The 19,494-nt window shown below is 39.5% G+C and overlaps 1 protein-coding gene across 2 annotated transcripts in view; it reads left to right on the top strand.

The window, feature by feature from the left end:
- Positions 1-19,494, top strand: part of trappc9 (trafficking protein particle complex subunit 9) — a 211,984-nt gene that overhangs the window by 104,869 nt on the left and 87,621 nt on the right. For both annotated transcript variants that reach the window (XM_053333925.1, XM_053333924.1), the window contains 2 exons: positions 3,244-3,386; positions 17,093-17,203. In XM_053333925.1, coding sequence (XP_053189900.1) covers positions 3,244-3,386; positions 17,093-17,203 — 254 coding nt within the window. The remainder of the gene's footprint in view (positions 1-3,243; positions 3,387-17,092; positions 17,204-19,494) is intronic.

Below are 19,494 nucleotides of genomic sequence, written 5' to 3'. Positions count from 1 at the left end.
CAAACAGTGTTCCCGCTCAAGGAATCGGGGCGATTTCAGTCAATCAATTCAAATGAGATTCATGTCAATGTGCTGTTCCTTTCATTCGGTTGCCAGCGCAGCATGAGTCTGTCTCTTGCCTCCATTGTTGGGCTGCTGTTCTTCCTCCAGATCCAAAACAGACTGACTCCCTTTCCAGGGAGGACAAATAGAAATAGAAAACATTCAGAAAGGATGTCAGGATTTTAATTTGCAGCGATTGCATCAAGCATACTTTATTAAGTAGTCCATCATGAGAGCAGTCATCCTCTTTTGAAAATGAGAATGCTAATCACATCAAGGTCAGTGTCTTTACAACATCATATGACCGAATCTGTGTTTGTTGGATAGTCCATTTCATTAGTCACCCTGAGTATCTCTCTGGTCTATAATGAGCTACAATACAATAAGATAAGGGAACATGATGTTAATGTTCATGAAGGAAATTTATTGTGAACACTAAAAATACTAAGAGTCTCGTAACTCTGTGAGGCTGTACTTTGGCACAGTGGTGCTTTGAGCTAAATGGTCACATCAGCACATTAACATTCTCACCATAACAATGCTACTATGCTGATGTTTATAAGGTAATAATGTTAACCATATTAAGCATCTTAGTCGAATGTGTTACCAGCTATTCAGAACTAAATACAAAGTATAGCTGACGCTGGTGGGAATGTCATTTCTTTTACATGTATTGGGAAATGTAATATTTTGACCTGATGATGGCTCTGGGTGAACAAATGAAGGAATCCACCAAGCTATTACATCCTGAGGGGAACAGTAATGCTTGCACCAACTTTCATTGCAATCCATCCAATAGTATTTAAACCACAAAAGCAAATATGAGGCTCATGGTGGCACTAGAGAACGAGTCAGGGCATCACAAAATCAGTGGTATTCATCCACTGGGTACCTTATATGTTGATACATTTTATGAATTTCCATCTAACACTCGTTGGAATATTTCATTCTGAACCAGACTGGTGGTTCAACATTGCCATTCCCAGAGCCATGGCGAAGATAGCAGCATTAAAAAATACAAGTGCAAGGATAAAATAAGACTTATATGTACAACATCAAACTATAGTACAAATGTGAGACAAAGCCCACCCAGTTCAAGATAGGTATACATTCAGAAATAAGTTACTATGTCTACAAAACAAACCTTTTCTAATGTTTCCTTGTCTGTTTGCTCAGTGTGTTATTCTTCTGTCATTAGTTGTAATAGGCTAGACGTCTAGCCAGCAGGCTCCGAATCACTCCACTTTGGCTTTACGCCCCCACAAGAGGGGATAAAGAGTGAAAATAATCAAGAAATCTGTGAAATTTGTTCTGGAAAGGCTCAGCCAGTGCCTCCATCAGCAATATGTGGAGAGATGATATATGCTGCATAGGAAGAAAAGCAGGACCTTGGATGCTCCCTTTACCCTGCTTCAGCCCATTGCCTGAGTCAGCTATTACTCTCTCACCATAAACTGCCACTTTTAATTTCCCCCCATCCTTTGCCCACTTGGCTGCTTGACCTGTGCCTCCCCCCTCCACAGAATACCTCTGAGTACCTCTGAGTAATTCTTTGTGTCCACTTTCCCCCCATCGGGCACTGTGCACCGTGTGAACACCGCCAGCAAATCCCACCCACTGCACCCACCCACCCACCGCCCTCTCCTGTCATGCTGTTTTAGGACGCAACATGACGACTCTGAATCATCTGTTTGGAACCACGAATCATACCGTCCCAACCCCTCAGGCTTTCTCACCATTATACCATACTTACATTTCATTAAACAGCAGAATGCCAGTGCTGTGGTGCATTTCCTATTATTTCTTGTCATGACTTTTGATGCACTGATCTAAAAAACTGCTCCAGGTGATGGAAAGGCAGAGCACAACATGCCGGTGCTGACCTCTGACCCCAGTTACACCCAGTCTCCGAAACAAATACTCCTTTGGTATTTTAAAAAGTTTTCTCCTGTCTCTTTTTTATGCCTCTGTGCTGGCGACAGCCGGGCCCGAGGAATGAAAAAAAGGTGTTCTGCACATCTGACATAAATATCCACTTTGACTCAAACATGAATGGATTAGAATTTGGTGGTCAAAGATCTCTCAGATTATGACCGCACAAATGTGTTTTTGTCCATAGATCAAGAATTCATATTTAATTATAATAAAATTTGACACAAATGTGTAATAGGACAAAATGATGAAGTGATGACATTTTATATCCAAAGGTCTACTGTGACATCGTAAAATTCTATAAAAACATGTTTCTGGCCATAACTCAGAAACAGAAGGGCAGATAGTGACCATATTTCATATTTTGGTCAGATACTGAATTGGTGACACCAAACTTGGATGACCTCCTTAACACTGTGGTTATTGCAAATATCTTCTGTGCTGCCAGGTTGAAAATGTGGCTCCTTTGCATTTTAGCTTTCTCAAGGTATTCCACATTCTTCATTCCTCTACCTGGATGGCAACCAGGACAGGGGGCATGTTCCTCTGGTAGTAGTAGTAGTAGTAGTAGTAGTTCACCACAAGCTCATTGGTTTATCATTGCACCATGCGACAAAGCTCTCTATCAGTCATCTGTACTTCACTGTAAACATTGTCTTTAAGTGAGGACAGCATGTTTCTCTCAGGAAATTATTAACTAGAATCAAACATGTCAAGAAACACTTGAAAAACACTCTATCTAATGATATAGCAACTCTAGACATAATCTCATAAAGACTCTAGCATTACTCTGGCCTCCAGCACCACCGTAAGGAATCTAGGAGCTATCTTTGATCAGAATATGTCTTTCCACTCCCACATAAAACACATTTCAAGGACTGCCTTTTTCATCTGAGTAACATAGCAAACATCAGGCACATTCTGTCACTAAAAGATGCAGAAAAAAATACTCCACACATTTGGTACTTCTAGGTTGAAATATTGCAATTTGTTATCAGGCTGTCCCGACAAGTCTCGAAAAACTCTCCCAACATGTGTTTCCTAGAGTTTTTAAAAATGGAATTGCAGGCAGATCCTTCAGCTACCAGGCTTCTCTCCTGATAAAGCTTATAGTTTGTGCTGGCACAGGCTTGCCTTGGACCATCCCCTAGTTATAGGCCTAGACTGCTGAGGGACTTCCTATGATGTACTGCTGAATTAACCGTTAAATGTGGTACACTGTCAAACCAGCTTGATTTAAATTTGCATCCTCCTCTTGTCCTTTTGCAGACTTTGGAAGCAGTGCTGAACTTCAAGTATTCTGGAGGAGCAGGCAAAGTGGAGGGCTACTACAGGGAGCTGTCTCTTGGAGTCCATGTTGATGTGGAGCCATCCGTGTTCTTCACCAGAGTCAGCACCCTCCCTGCTACCAGGTAACACACACAGCTAACAATTGCCAACACTTTGCTCTTGAAATGACATTTTTTAAGATAAATAATGAACAAAGATTGAAAAGGGGTGTGCGTACATATACCAAAGCATCCAATACATTGCAGACAGAGAATATTCTGTCATCACTGTTAGTATATCTGATGATGTAGTTGTGGTAGTAGTGTTGCGATTGGACTACTTCAACATACATGGAATGAATGCATGTACAAATACCCTTGTTTTTGAGCTTTATCTCAAGTTATTCAAAACTTCCATCAAGATGTTTGTACCACCTGCACACTTGCAGTAACTGATTTTTATGGCCACTCGAGGGCAGCAGAACAGGCTGTGAACTTCATATTGATTTTCAATTTTAGCAAACAGTTGCCTATTTCCAGCAGAATGGAAACAACATTAGCATTCATTGAGGTTTCACCTGATGAATCGAAGTCCAGTATTCACTCTGCCTTTAGCTGTGTTTTGGTAAACCCAATGTGTTCACAAGCTTGTCGCCAACTACTGTCTGGCGTAGCGTGAAGGTAGTGTACATTGACAACAGCTGTTGGCTGATGATAGAAACGAGGTTGATAGGAGCAGATTTGCCTTCCGGATCAACAAAACAATGATCAAAAAGAGGCTGGAACACTCTTAGTTTGGGAGAACCTGCTGAGAATATGAGCACCTCTTTCACATTCCATAATCATTTGATGCTAGGCTCCTAGCTGAGGAAGAAAAACTGTTGATTGCTGCAGCTTTGAGTAGACACACCTGCACAGAAAGTATACTGAACCTATTGGAACTACCTGTTTCTTAGTACATGACTTTTCTGCCATGAGAACGGCTCTGTTCATTCAGCATCACACACAGCTGGAAAACTTAAATGCAGAGCAGGCGACTTGAAGCTTAACGCGAGCTGCATAATGGGACTAGAATAACCTTGTGGAAGGAGAGCTTCTTTTCCTTATGCCACAAAGTTTGTTCTTCAGAGGCCCAATTCATTCAGTCAGTCAAACAGTGCTGCCTAATTTATATTTAATGATCCTTGCTCACCAGTGAGAATTAAATAAATGTGTTTTAGTTGAGCGACTGTATTTCAGAATGGGTTAGTAAAGCAATACTTTCCAAATGGTGTCAGCGAAGATCTTCTTATATTCTGTTTGTGCTCCCTCATCTATAATGTGACCAGCCTTAACCCTGTATGCCATTTTTGTGCATATATGGGCTTTTATGTCATTATAACATATATGGGCTTTTATGTCATTATAACATAAAACAGGAATCCTACTCAACCTTCATCGGAGTAGCAGAAAAGCAAAGACAAATCTGCCTCACAGCTACTATTCTTTTAATGATCGGTGATAAATCTCAATTCGAAAGCTTCCTTTCATCTCGCAATATGATACAAATGCAGCTATTTTCTCTGTCTCGATTTGGCGAGGAGATGTCACCCTTCTCTTTAACCACTGCAGCAACACTCTCCCCGTGACATTATTGCTCTCCAAACCAGAAGACTTTAGAAATGGTGTTTTCACCGACAGGTCAGATAGTGGCGGACGTGAATGGATATTAAATGGATATTCACTCTTTTCTCCTGCTCTCACATTCTCCCTGTCATGCACATACATTAGATACTGTGGACACTCTCACACATCCTCACACACACACACACACACACACACACACACACACACACACACATTCCCCGTGTCTCGCTTCACTCCACTTTTCAGCTCCCCAAACGCTCCTGAAAAAACTCCAAGCGAGGGAGACAGATCGTAGCCGAGTAATGGCCACTTGAGGTGAATCATTAGCTGTAATAATATCTGCAGTTTAAGCCATCCATCTTGGCTCAGCGCTGATAGATACGCTGCACTGGCTGCTATACCATCACCCTGTCATTGCAATCCCCCCCCCCCTCCCTCCCTTACCTCGACCAAACCCTTAGCACTTTCTGCCTCATCTCACTGACTTACAGTATCTATTGGCTCTCAACCACATCTCATAACATTTGAAATGTGTTGAAATTGCAGGCTTGGGAATGTTTAAGGAGGCCTTCTCAAGTCAAGTCAAGTTTATTTGTGTTGCTAAATATCACATCCAGGGGCCAAATAGGCTTTACAGGCCTATACTAGTGGAAAAACTACCCATAAACCTTAGCTCAAAAGCAAAGTGGATGGATGCAATAGGAGCTGTGGGTGGGAATGAAAAACAAAGTATTCACTGTCAATGTGTGTGTCATTACCTGAATCATCAATCAGTCAGGCAAATATCTAACATAAAACAAACTTGACAACTAGTAGCTAAACCATTAAATATCCAGTAATAGGCTTATAATATGTCAAGTTGACACTGGAGGTGGGAATCCCTAGGCAGCTCACAATTAGATTCAGATTCAGAGAGCTGCGACGCAATGATGAAATGATTATTGATGCACCAAAACGTTCTGACTTCTGTACCTGATTTATTTTTTTCTCAGTTCTTAAATACAATAACACACATCGCTGGCAGATAAGGTAAATCATCTGCAGCCCTTTTATTTTAAAACTGCATTAATGAATGAATGAATTAATATCAAAGCATCTTACAATCTCCTGCCTGTATGAGTATAACAAACTGAAGGGGAGACGGACTGCTCCACTGTGTTATTAACGTCATGTCTACAGCAGTGGAGGGCAGCCTCTCTGCTGTTCTGTTAGTTCCAGGGACATTTCTGAGCAGGTGCAGGGTTTTTGAGGTCAGACAAACTGAGCACCAGGTTGGTTTCAATTGTTAAATGCTGTTGTTTGTGTCGGTCCGCCGGTCTTGTTTATTACTGCTGCTTTGTGTTTTCTGCTCTGCTGCGCTAACATTAGTCTCTCAATGACGATATAGAAAATTCACAACACACTTAGTGTTCATCATGCAATTGTTATTAGTAGGCCTGCACGATTAATCGAATTTTCATCGTCATTGCGATGTGAACGTTCGCGATGAACCCATCGCAAAAGCTGGTCTGTAATGCGATAAATTGGCCACGCACACTTTTTTTTTTTTTTCGTGGCGTCCAAAACATTTTGCCTTGTAACAGTAGACCAATAAAATTGATGAGTAGTTCACAGAGGTCCAATGAAATTGTGTGATAAATCAAGCACGCTTTATTATTGTAAATCAGTCATTTGTACTGACTCTCATCAACATGGAAAATACTCGAAGAAAATCATATGATGCGGCTGTTACGTACTTTATTATTTTTTCACTTTGCTTCATGGTTGATACACGTTGTCGTCCGACTCGTTCATAGGAGAGAACGGGAGAGTTCGCTCAGTAGGTAAGTTTTAATTCAAAGCAAGACGTACAATGACAGGTGCCAACGAGGTAGATTACTCCAGTAAAAGTAAGACTTAGTTTAATGACTTAGAAGTCGCCAAATTACTTACTTTAACGAATTTCGTTAGTTTATATAATGCAGATTTGTAAAATATTACTTTTATGAGGGTCACAGTCACAGACTGTAGAAACTTAGCATTTGATAATTGTGATAGCAGCGGTGCAGCAGATGTATTGAAGTCCATGCAGCACGCTGTATGCAAACTAATATTAATCATATATCCTATTCATTACAATGTCCATGGACATAAATTGAGTTCTTTTGCCTTAATAATGATAAAATAATACACAATAAATGCGTGATGGCTGTCAGGCATCGCCAGACCAACCATAGCTAATATCTCATATTACAACGTGGGACACCTGAGGCTTAAAATCCGGCGCGGCTTGTACAAGTACAAAATTGATTTTCTTTCTAAAATTAGAGCATGCGGCTTTTAATCAGGTGCGCTCTGTAGTCCGGAATTTGCGGTAATTACAATCAGCTATTCAGTGTTTTAGAGTACCTAAAAGCAGGGAATCTTTTAAAGCTGAAAATCTGAAAGAGACAGGAACTGTATGCAAACTTTAAATATTTTCTTATTTATCGCAAGTCATATCGTCATCGCAATATTGAACAGTGTGATCGCACATCGCACATTTTGCTGATATCGTGCAGGCCTAGTTATTAGTCATTAAATCAAAATATACTTGCAACTGCTGACTTTTGTGAAGATGAACTCTGTCAACATCACATTATGAACTAACATTTCAAAAATCGATTTTTGACTTTTGCGAACTGATACAGAATCATCCACTCCCACATCGTGATGCATTTAACAATCGACCCCCCCACCCACCCACCCTTATATAACATGCTTAAAAGGTTAATAAAATGTAATGGATATTCAAATGCCTCAAATTTAACAATCCCCATTTAAATATCAGATATTTAAAAAATGTATAATGTATGTTGTTATGAAACCTTAAGAGGTCAGTTCTCATGCTTTTCATGATATTTGCCAGTGTAAGTGCTGACGAAAATACAAATACAAGCTTTGGGCTTAAAGCTGTCACAAATAACAGAATCTGTAGTTGTTATTCAAATACATTCTATTAATTATAATTTTGATTAGCCTTTTTATTACTTGAACATCATTTTGAAACCATAATAATACCAATTGTTGCATTAAAAAAAAGCCAGTGACAGGCTTTTTGACAATAATACATTTTCAGACTTATCTTAGAGCATAAGAAACAGTTGTACTGACATATCTACTAGGCTCAGATGAGATATTGAACGGTCTTTACTTTTCAAGTTAACACAAAGAACCTATCACAATGCACTGTAATTCACAAATGTATTCTTCATATCATTATGTACAAAAGAAAACAAATATTTTATTTCCTTTGAATCTCTGTCTTCAGGGACACACAATTGAGATAAATAGTATTGAATTTCTTCTTGACTGGGAGTTAAAAGAGAATTTGGAAGTGACTGTATGAAATTGCTCGATAATGTAGCAACCTTTCGATCTGTTTTTGTGTTCATCTCCCTTAACCTCTCTCCCTCCTTCACTCCATTTCTATCCAATACACAGTTACAGTTTCTAAAAGTCCCTTTCGTTGTACTAGTGTGTGATTTAGTTGTGGTGTCATCAGCTCCTAACACAAAATGGTACAGTAGCTGCTCACAGTAAATAGAAAAGAAGATCACCTTCTAACTTTTGCTCACTTGCACTCTTCTCTTGCACGACCGACAGTATTTCAGTGTTAACCTTGTGAAGTAAGACTATTGAATATCATGTAAACATAACCACATTTTTTAGTTATCTTAAGATTGTACACCAACCTATATTTCAACATGTTTCACCATTTGTTTCCTTTTTCCCTTCACAAAGAAATGAAGCTGAGGCATTTTAAGGTGCCGGTTAACTCTCACGGCCAATCACGCTGGCTCCTCTCATCCCCCATTTCAAAGCACTGCTCTCCCAACTGTGACACACTGCTGGTTTGCTAATGGACTGGAGACGTCCAGAGAAGCCGAAGGTGCAGAGTCACAGAGCAGATGGTCTCTTTTTGAATTTGGCCCTTTATAGACTACATAAACTGATCATTTCTATCGTCGTCCTGTTTACATTCTTTTCATTAGGGTGGCATCACTATGAAATTTAACCAGCACTTTTTAACCCAAGAGGCAGAAAGAGAGAGGTACATTTTAGGTGTTTTTCACAGCAGGTCACTCAAACTTTTTCTCTACATGAAAGGCAAAGCTCTGCAGAATTCAAGAATATAACCAATCAATGGGTTGTTCACAGCAGGACAGAAGTTTGTGTCGTTGTTTCACAACAGCCCGGTGCTGATTTTAATCAAGGTAACCATTGAATTTGATGTATATAATCAGCCGTTGACAATACACATCACTCCAATCAGCTACTATAGATGGAACACATATTGTACCTGTGACACTGAGATGGCTGTGTAAGGTAATCACCGATAAGGGAGGCCTTCATACAAGCCAGCTGTTGTGGATGACAGATGCTGCAAGAATCAGATATTAATTGTTAATTCCTAACAACTCTGTCATAATCAGAATACATCCGTTTTCATCCCTACAATCGGACATGTCCAGTGACTGCATTGAAACAGACAAGAAACAATGATTTTCAGGAGGTTTATATATTTGCCCCATCACCAATTAGAGGGATAGAAATAGCGCGTAAAGTGTCTGTAGCGTTCTGAGTATGCTGTTGACCTGCTCTGAGCAGGCAGCTGGCACCAAATGCGGTTAATCTTTGAACCGAAATTTCAGTGCACAGCTTGATTGCCAGTGACACTCCCCCTACTTCGCCTCCCTTCCAACTGCGCTGCATGACAAATCGCTAAAATATCCAACAGGTGCATGCAAGGGAAAACATCACTACACTGCATTGAAATACAGTCTCAAAGAGATGAAACGGATTGTCTCACTCTGAACTGTAATACTCCTTTCTGCTGTTACTATTACCTCACCCTCTTTTTCTCTTTGTTCCTCTCTACCTCTCTTGTCACTTAGAGAGTGGCACAGTGAAAGTCATTCACATGTGCTTATGAATGGGTGGCGATGGAAGTTTGATGATGCATTGACTTCCAAGCAGTAGTTTCTAGGATCAGACCTTTAGGGGGGGTCAGCTACCGTTCAAACCCTCTGCGGAATGACTAATTTCACTGGCTAACCTTAATTATGACAAAGAATATTAATACATAGTTGAGTGGTCTACTATAATAATGGTTCACAATAAACAATCACAGATTTCTACAGCGATGACCCTAAGATGGTTAATGAATCCAGAGGGAAAGACAATATTAATGACAGAACTATCCAAAGTAAGTAAAAGTTAAGTTACAACAGAGCAGAAGGGGAAATGTATAAATTCATACTAAAGGCCCATTTATGCTCAATGGACGTATGAAAATGTATAAGTCATTTACAAACGTTGTTACCATCACTGCTCACATACTTCCATGCGTCCTTTACGTTGGCATGGAGGTTAACCAATACATCCACCAGGGGGCAGCACAGAGTCAGAAGTTTATGACAACAACAAACTCAAAAACAACATGGCAGCTGTGGAGGAGATATTGATAATGTTCCTCTTGAATTATAGAAAACGATATGTTTAAAGTTTCTAACCAACTCACACAACCTTTCCTCAAAAAGTTCCACCACTTTTATTACTTCTTTGTGTCTCACGAGAGCTACGTATCGGGTAGCGACAGCAACACTGCCCCCCCATGGTTTCCAGTGGTAGTGCTCCGTTTGGTCCGTATCCGTAAGCTTTATGGAAACGTGCAGAAATACAGACGAAATGAACGCAGCGCACGGACAGAAGGCTCCATCCATATCCCGATCTGTATTTAACGTTGATCATAAATGGGCCTTAACACTAACAGATTCCTGAGGACTCTATAATCTTTCATTCACACTATGGAACTATATAACCAGACTCAGCGTGTTCTTCGTTGTCGTTCAAGGTTAAGTTAAAGGTGCATGCTGCCACCTACAGACCCGAGTGTGTAACAGTATGACGTTTTGAACAACACCGGGCATTGGAGCCGTTGATGCCGCTTTGCCAGACATTACACCTGGTAAAATAAAAACATTTGAACCTGTAGTATCATTTTTTGTCCCGTCTCTAACAGATGGTCTCGCAAAATATCTAAAGTCATATAAAATTTTAAGTCCTGAGATCAAATTTAGGGTCTAAAATCGCCACTGCTTCCAAGCTGTAATCACCAGTATGCAGTAATCAGCCAGCTGCAGCACAGCATTTTTTTGAATAGTGGTCAAAGTTGAACCTGACACAAAACCTTGATCCCAAATTTACTTTATTAGTGATTCCATTCAGTTCTCTCTCACTGCCTTTGCCTTTGCTGTGCTCTCTCTCTCTCTCCTTTTCTTTTATCGTTTTCCTTTTTTCATGCATACCCATTTCTCTTTTCATCATTTTCTCCTACTTTTCTCCTTGTAGTGTATCTCTCCTCCTGCGTCCTTTTCTCATGCTCCATTTTAGCACCTCATCTTATTGTCTGTTCCCTCGTGTTACCTTTTTCACCTGGCTCTGTTGAACACCGCTTTGTGCTTTTATCTCTTTCAAATCGCCACCTTGTATATACAGGGCAGCTGGACAAAAATGGGAGGGAGACACACCTTAGAGTGTATGACCATCCATTAATCACCATCTCTCTGAAACAGCCTTAAAAAAATCAATCCTTTTAGGCCTCAGACAGGAAGTATTTTTTTCAAGGCTACTGGTTTTGATTGCATTACATTGTAACCTCTGTGTCTCATTAACTTCTCTGTATCCTTTTATTTTGCTCTCTGTCTGACTTTTTAGACTGACTCGTTCCGTACAGTTTGCCCTCTCATTTCCCTATCTCGCTCTTTCTCAGTTCCTCTGTTCTTCTTTATTTCATCTCAATTTGGTTTTTTCCTCCCCTTCCTGCCTCCCAACTATTGTGTCTCTCATGACATCTTTCTTTACTTCACTCCACATCTCTCTTTGCCTCAGACCTCCCCTCTGTTGCTCTCTTTATCTCAGCATACATTTTGATACCTTTTGTTTGCCTAAAGCACCTGTTTCCTCACATATAAATATACAGCACAGCCTCACTTTTTCTGTTTCTCAGTTTTGCTTTCTCACATTATACCATACTGTGTTTTTATACCCTACTAGAAATAAATAACTCCAATTAGGGGTATTCATTTCTAGACAAGATATGTTTTTCTCCACTCAGCTGTTAGTATCCTCTTTGACTTTTACTTTGTGATGCTAAAGACACAATTCAATGGGGATCTCTTTTTGGCACACAGAGGACCCACTTCAGGGGTTAAGCCATATGTAAGGTGACAAATCTGTTAAAGAAAGTGACAGAGAGCTGGGATGTGTGAAATACTCACTGAGCCATACTTTCCAGGGACCTGTTAAAATCCCATTCACTCAACATTGTGCTGCCCTGGGAAAATGCATTGCTCCTCTGGGGAAAATGAACTGATCCTCTGATGCCTTTTTATTAAAGTGCATCCTGTGGATCATCTATAGCATTGTGAATAATTCTATAGATCCCCTATGGATAGGAAAGCATCCGCTGGTCACAGAAGTCACCGTAAACAGTTTTTATTGGAACTGCTTTCTATTGAAGAAATACTTGTTGTGAATACTCAATGGTATTGTCTGTGAATTATTCACCAGCAGTGTATTTGGACAGAAATGTTGCTTTTTCATTAATTTTTCAATGCTGTTTCAACATAAAGGCAGACATCTAAAATCTTAATACATAAAACCCCAAACCATCTGCACGGCTAGACACAAGCTAGAGATAATTGAGGAAATACATCTTATTTTGTAATCTGAGTGAACTCACCCTTTAATGACTATTCATTAGTCCATTATTTGACATGGTGCACATGCTAATAAGCAATTCAGCTTAGCTAAAGTTGGCTTGTTAAAGAATAATCTCAGTCGCTCTTTAAATGTGGACATAAAAGTAGTCTACTGGCTCAAGTATCTAAAAATAGCCCACCATTGGCAGTACTCTAAATCCAACTCCGCCCAATTAAGGCCATTACATTTTGTGTGCTGGGAATATGTCACGTTTTTGTGCCAAGAGGAAGGCTGCAAAATCAGCACTTATTGATTGCAGATTTGCAGAATTGACTGAGGTTTTTTTTTGCCTCCTACTGTGGTGTGTGTGCCATTTTGACCGCCCACCACTTTGCAATAACAGTGTCCCCCAGTCCAACAGTCAGTGTCACACCACACTTTTAATAGATCGATATGTTTTTTTTTTTTTTTTTTTAAATTGTGGTTTTAATAACTATGACAATCAAGACTGCATCCCTTCGTCGGAGTCTGCCTTCTACTAATGTCTTTTCTGGGGTCTTTGCAAAGATATGTGTGGCGCCAGCTTTTGAGTTATTCTACTGCAACAGGGTCCTCTTCAAATCAATAATAGCAAAATGCTGACCTCCTGGTTCATTTGCTTGTGTGGTAGAGTTCTCAGAAATAGACAGTGGCATTCATTAATTCACTTTTTTCCCCACTTTAGCACACTACCAGTTGTACCTGAAATAATCAGTCATAAAGGTCTTCTTCTATGATCAGGACTGGATCCTTCAAATTCATTTTCACTTTACATATTGCACTCAGGCACACATGATGTATATGCATGCACCTAAGTTGTTTTGTGCTTCATGAAATGTACATACAGCAGAAGTATTGATATTCCATTGATGGATGATTTGCTTTGTACACTATGAGCAAAGCGGCAGGTTCGATACGTGTTCTCTTTAACACCGGTGCTAACTTTGTTCCTTCTTCTGCCTCATTCTGCTGTTAGAGAGAAATTTAAAAATTAACAGGCTGAAATGGAGACAAATAGTTTGAAACTCTATTGGCGGTTTTGAATTATTTATTTAGCTTAGATCTCCGTGCCCTGCGTAGACGCTCAGCAGAATACTTATCAAAATGATTCAGTGTTATGATTCATTTCCCTTTAGTTGAAAAATATAACCTTAAGCTTTAGTCTACAGATATTCTGCAGCAATACCTGCAACACTTTCTGAATGAATTTGTCCATCATTGTTCAGTGTCATTCGAGGCTCACGCTGCGTTCTTTTTACTCTAAACTCTTATCACTAAGTGCAAATCCACGCTGTCTGTGCTTATATCCTCTGTTCCCTCAGTTTATCTTGGGTACTTAGTGCATGAGCAATTAGCCTGTGTTTCTTAACTGGGTGGTCTGATTGATCACCGCAGCTAAACGCCCTGGTCTATAAATCAGTACCTCGCCCCACTCAGCCCGTTAATCACGTCCGCCAACAAAGACTAGACAATTAAAAAAACATGGGTAGACCTTAAAAAATATGCTCCTTTAATTGCCGTAGCAGTTTATTAGGACTTGGGTAAGTCTTCATTAACCCTTAGATTTAAGGTGCAACAAGCTAGTTGGGAGGAGGGGGGGTTAATTTGACCTAGACGGAGGGTTGGGTAATGGGCAGCATTTATTATTTGCTTTTGTTGTGTGATTCATCATGATAGAATTCCTTTACAGCATGCTTTATATTCATTCATTTTTTTTAATTCTTGGGCTTGGACACTGTCAGTGTTAATCAATCAATCAAGTGTATTTGTCACATGTAATCGTTTCAGGAACAATCATAGTGAAATGTAATTGTGCTAGTTCCTTCAATTTGTGTATAAAATAGAGATACAATCGAGTAAAAACAGTGATAAATACAGCATATGTGTTTTAGGCAGTGACTGAGCCTCTCAGTGCTGACCAGATGTATCCAGTACCTTATTCCAAGCCACAGTAGGGGAGATAAGGCCATTATCCAGGTGATTGGGATCATTAATGATTCCCCTGTCCCTATTCTTGCAGTGCCTGATGTAAATAGCCTTTAGGTAGGGTTAGGGTTAGGGTTAAAGCAACGCCTATTGTTGTTATGTTCAGCTGAATGAGCTACTCATTGCAGGGCCTTGCAGTCCTGCTCAGTTCTATTTCTGTGTCGGGTTGTGATGTTCCCATTCAGGAACATTTTGATGTTTCAGGAGTAGAAATTTGAGTATTTGAGAGGGATACCTGCAATTACCTCATGAATCTAAGCTTGAAACAGTCTCTGTCTTGCCTTTCTCACCACTGAGTAAGTATGCAGCACCCAAGTCAAGCCCTCAGTGATGTGGACACCAAGGTACTTACTGTCCACTGATATTAAGGCGGGGTATAGTTTCTTTCCTGGTTATTCCCAAAGTCCATGATAGACTCCTGAGTCTTGTTGACGTTCAGGACCTGGGTATTGTCCTGTCAGCAGTGGGTCAGGTCTTTTTCCTTCAGGTTGGTCTGTTCATTGTTATGTGTGATCATGTGGACCAAAGCTGTGTTATCAGCAAACATCCTCAGCAAGATAGCTTCATGGTCGTTCTCCTAGAACACAGGTAGCGATTCTGCTCTGTGTTTAGGTGTGTTTTCACCTTGTGGCGCAGTGAATATGTTGATTAAAGTCAGACACAACCTTCTTAAGGTCAGCCTGATTGAGGTCTTCAGTTACAGTGAGCACAGCATCAGGATTACCACTCTGGATATTTGCAAATATCCAACAGGGCACCCTCTGTACACTCCTGTGGAGGGATGTAGCCCTCTATATTAATGACCAATGTAAATCCCCTTGGTAGAAAGGGGATAGCAATTTCTTTTTCCCACCGTCACACCAATCCTTATTCAGCATAACAGCACACAGCACATGTCTCCTCCTTTTTTTTTTTGGTTCCCCTAATCTGTTATATAAGTATACAGAAAAAGTCACCTGGTCGAATGGCGCTGCCCAGTATTCCAGGATTTACCCAAGTGTTTGTGAAACGAAGGACATTGAATTTCCTCATATCCCTTTGGAAACCAATGCAGGAACCGAGGTCATTCAGTTTATTATCCAATGCCTGTACAATTGGCTAGCAGGACGTGGGCATGGAGGTTGTCCAGTTTATCATCCAACGCCTACACAAAGGCTACCAGGAAGCTTGGCAGTGAAGATCCATATGGCTAGGATCAAAGCTTGTGTTAAATCCCTCCATGTTTAACTCAGTGTATCTTCTGAAGTTGAGATGGATGCAGAATGGTTTTGCTCGTCCATGTGATTGGGATTGTACCTTTTCATCAATGTTTACTCCGATGTTTTACACTTGAAAACCTTGTCCAGCCAGGTTGCAGAGTTGGCTAACCCATCAGCACTCTAACCCACATCACTGCTTTTTACTAATGGCTGAGTGGGTGTTTTCCATTTGAACAACCCAGAATAAATTGCAAATGTCTCTCTTTTGACCTCACTTAATTTGCTTCACTTCACCTCAATTAATTTTTTATTTTACTTCATTTAATTTTTATTTACTTTTCATTTGTTCTGTATGTAGTGTAGGGTAAAATAATTAACACCTTGTAAACATGAAATGCAACTAAAATTGAAAATTTAAGCTTCATAAAGAAAATGATGCAGATAGAATATATAAGATCTACTGCACTGGGTTATGTTATAGATAATGGATGTTCGTGGATTTATATCCGACCTTTAGCTCTTCAAAAAAAGTGTGGATGTTATTTATAATGCAAATGTAAATTAAATGAAGAGTTTTATGCACAGGTATATATTTAGACTTGTGTCACATTCTTCCTGTACTGCTACAGAAGATAATTAATATAACAGCACACTGTCTGCACTGGACAGCCTGTTCCCTGTGTCTGTTTTGAGATATCCATTCCTTTTATCAGTCATTACCAGGGGGGAAAAAAACACCTACTTAGGTTAAAATTAACTCTTTGAAAATCCAGCATCATCTCGCCAGTCTTGATCTAAATCACAAATTGGCCCTCTTATTATCTGCATGAGAAAAGCAGGCCTGGAATGATGTGAAGATAACCTGTTGGAGCCAGGCCTGTGGGCTTGATGAAAGCACCGCCACCTTTTGATGTTATGACAAGGACTGATGAGTACTCCACACCGTGTCTTCTCTTGATCTCATGCATTTGGTGTGTGGTCGTATGTGGCTGTGTGTATTTTTAGAAGGTAATTGTAGCCTCATGCATTACGTATGAACTCATATGCACATAAACATGAAATTATGCGTGGTCATCAGTCACCCTAGCATCAGCATGCTTTTTTGTTAGGTATTTGTTTATAATATATCATGTCTAAAATAATGCACAAGGCTATGCATCAGTAAAAGCATAGTGGAAACAGAAATAGTCTTTTTTTTTTAAAATTCTGATGTGAGTTTTGGAGTGAATGGAGATATTTTGGTGCTATAGTTATTCCTTGTGTGTCTATCCACAGCACCCGCCAGTGTCATCTACTGCTGGACATCTTCAACCCAACAGAGCATGAGCTTACAGTCTCTGCCAAAAACAACCAGGACCTGGTTCTCCATGCTAGTGAGTGCCAGAGGTAAGTGGAAAGTTTCTTTTTTTTTTTTTTTTTTTTACATACATATGGAATTAGTCCCATACAATAGTAGGGGTGTAAACTTTGTGGTTCTCTGTGTAGCGGTCTCTCACACCAACTCCCAACCAATGCACTGCCACCACTGCTGGTGCAGCCTGTTGAGCTTTCATTACGTTACTAATGTAACAAAACTCATATCAGCCCCATGAATTGTTTTTTTTTCACTACCGGAATTTCATCCATTCAATCTGATAACATTTGGGAAGTCTAGAAGAGCCACACGATTAAATTATTTTGTCCCATAGTTACCAGTATTGCAGTAACAAAAAAATAACAGAGCAGATGAAAGCAGATCAAAAAACAAGATTTTGTACTAACACTTAGGCAAATATACCTAAATAGAGAGAATAAGAAATAAAGGCCTCTCTCCATAAAGTATCCTTTGCAATTGGGGTAAATAAAGGCCTCGTCTGCTATGGATAGATTAGATGGATTTAGATTTCCTTTTATTGTCATTCCGCATATATAAGATAAGATAAAGATAAGATACATTTATTGATCCCACAGTGGGGAAAATTCATTGCTACAGCAGCTCAAGAATAGTGATATAGAAAAAAAACAATAAAATTAAAATCAAAATAAAACGACCCTAAAATGCAGTTATAATATTATAATTAATAATGACACACACAACAATAACAATTATATAGTATAGTATATATGTTTTAATTCCAGTGAGAATATGTGCGGCTGCATTTTGAACCAGTTGTAACCTGTGAATACTGGATTTTGGAAGGCCAGTGAAAAGGTCATTACAGTAATCTAATCTGCTTGTTATGAATGCGTGGATTATTTATTCAGCATTAGATTGTGACAGGAAGCTTTTCAGTTTGGAAATATTTTTGAGATGATACAGTAGAATGCTGTTTTTGTAACGTGGTTGATATGAGTTTTGAAATCTAAATGACTGTCCATTATTATTCCCAGATTTCTTGCTGTAGATTTGCTGTCCAGATACAGACAATTGAGATGTGCTGCAATTGCCTGTCTCTGAGCTCGGGTGCCAAAAATAAGGATTTCTGTCATCCAAAGATTGATATCATTGATACATTGAGTGAGGGAATAAAAATAGTGGTCTGAACTAAAACTGTTACTTTATTCAAGCATTTTTAATTTAGATTTAATGTTAAAAATCAAATGAAAATCAAAAGGAGACTGCCATGTCCTCACACAAACAGCTGCTCTGATGACTTTCTCCTGTCCTGTCCAGGAGTAGTGTTCTGTGGCTAGCTCTGAGCCACTGTGTTTACATGCCCATCCATGCACACATAAGGGACTAGCTAGTGTACGGCTAGTGGCTGGGAACGAGACATTTGTTAAATTTGACAAAATGTATTGGATTAGAATTGCTGACTACACCTTTAAAGACACGGGTAATAAACTCTTCAACTTCAGACATGTTTATCAGGCCAAACTTCACAGCAGATAATTCCCCTCAGAGTTTACTAGATCACTTTTATTCACTCTGTGTGGGCATTCTTAACAAATTGCACCCTTCAAAAACAAAAGTAAAAGCGGTCCAATTGGTACTCCCTGGTTGCATGATTATACTGGCAAAATAAAGTGCAACAGAATGTAACTGGAAACAGAACAGACTTGAGGTCGATCTTGCTCAGTTAAAAAATCAAATATCCAATTAAAACTCTGATGTCAAAATTGCAAGAAAAAAAAAACCTTATTGCTGAAAGCCACCATAATCCATAGTATTGTTCAGAACTATTGAAGATGTTGTCATTGGTCTTATACATAATTAATGCCCTTATTATTCATCATAAGTGTGTGAGAAGCATCAGGATACAGATTTTACCACCTACATTCTTTATCCCCTCTTTTGATTTGATCTCTATTCTGACGCTGCTGGAGACTGTCCATGTCATCCAGATGCAATGACATCTAGACTCTTCAAAGAGGGCCTACCACAATTTGTCAGTAGACACTGGCTGTGTACCATTTTTTCAACCATGCTCCTCTTCTCAAAAAATAAAATAATTTAGACAATGTACTCAACAATTAACTGCCCACATGAGCCATCATGTTATTTATGAAAGTTCTAATCTGGTTTTCGAGGGTGATCAATGATAATCTCTTTGTTGCTGAATCCGTATTGGAAATGTGTCTTCAGCTTCCTCCAATACATTAACAATACAAACAATACACGCACCATGTCATGAAGACATGTAAAACATACAACAACTCTACACAACATAAAAAACATACAGCAACTGACAACTTTT

The sequence above is a fragment of the Scomber japonicus genome, chromosome 15, assembly GCF_027409825.1.
Source record: "Scomber japonicus isolate fScoJap1 chromosome 15, fScoJap1.pri, whole genome shotgun sequence".
Lineage (NCBI taxonomy): Eukaryota > Metazoa > Chordata > Actinopteri > Scombriformes > Scombridae > Scomber > Scomber japonicus.
This window is presented reverse-complemented; position numbering and strand designations above follow the sequence as displayed.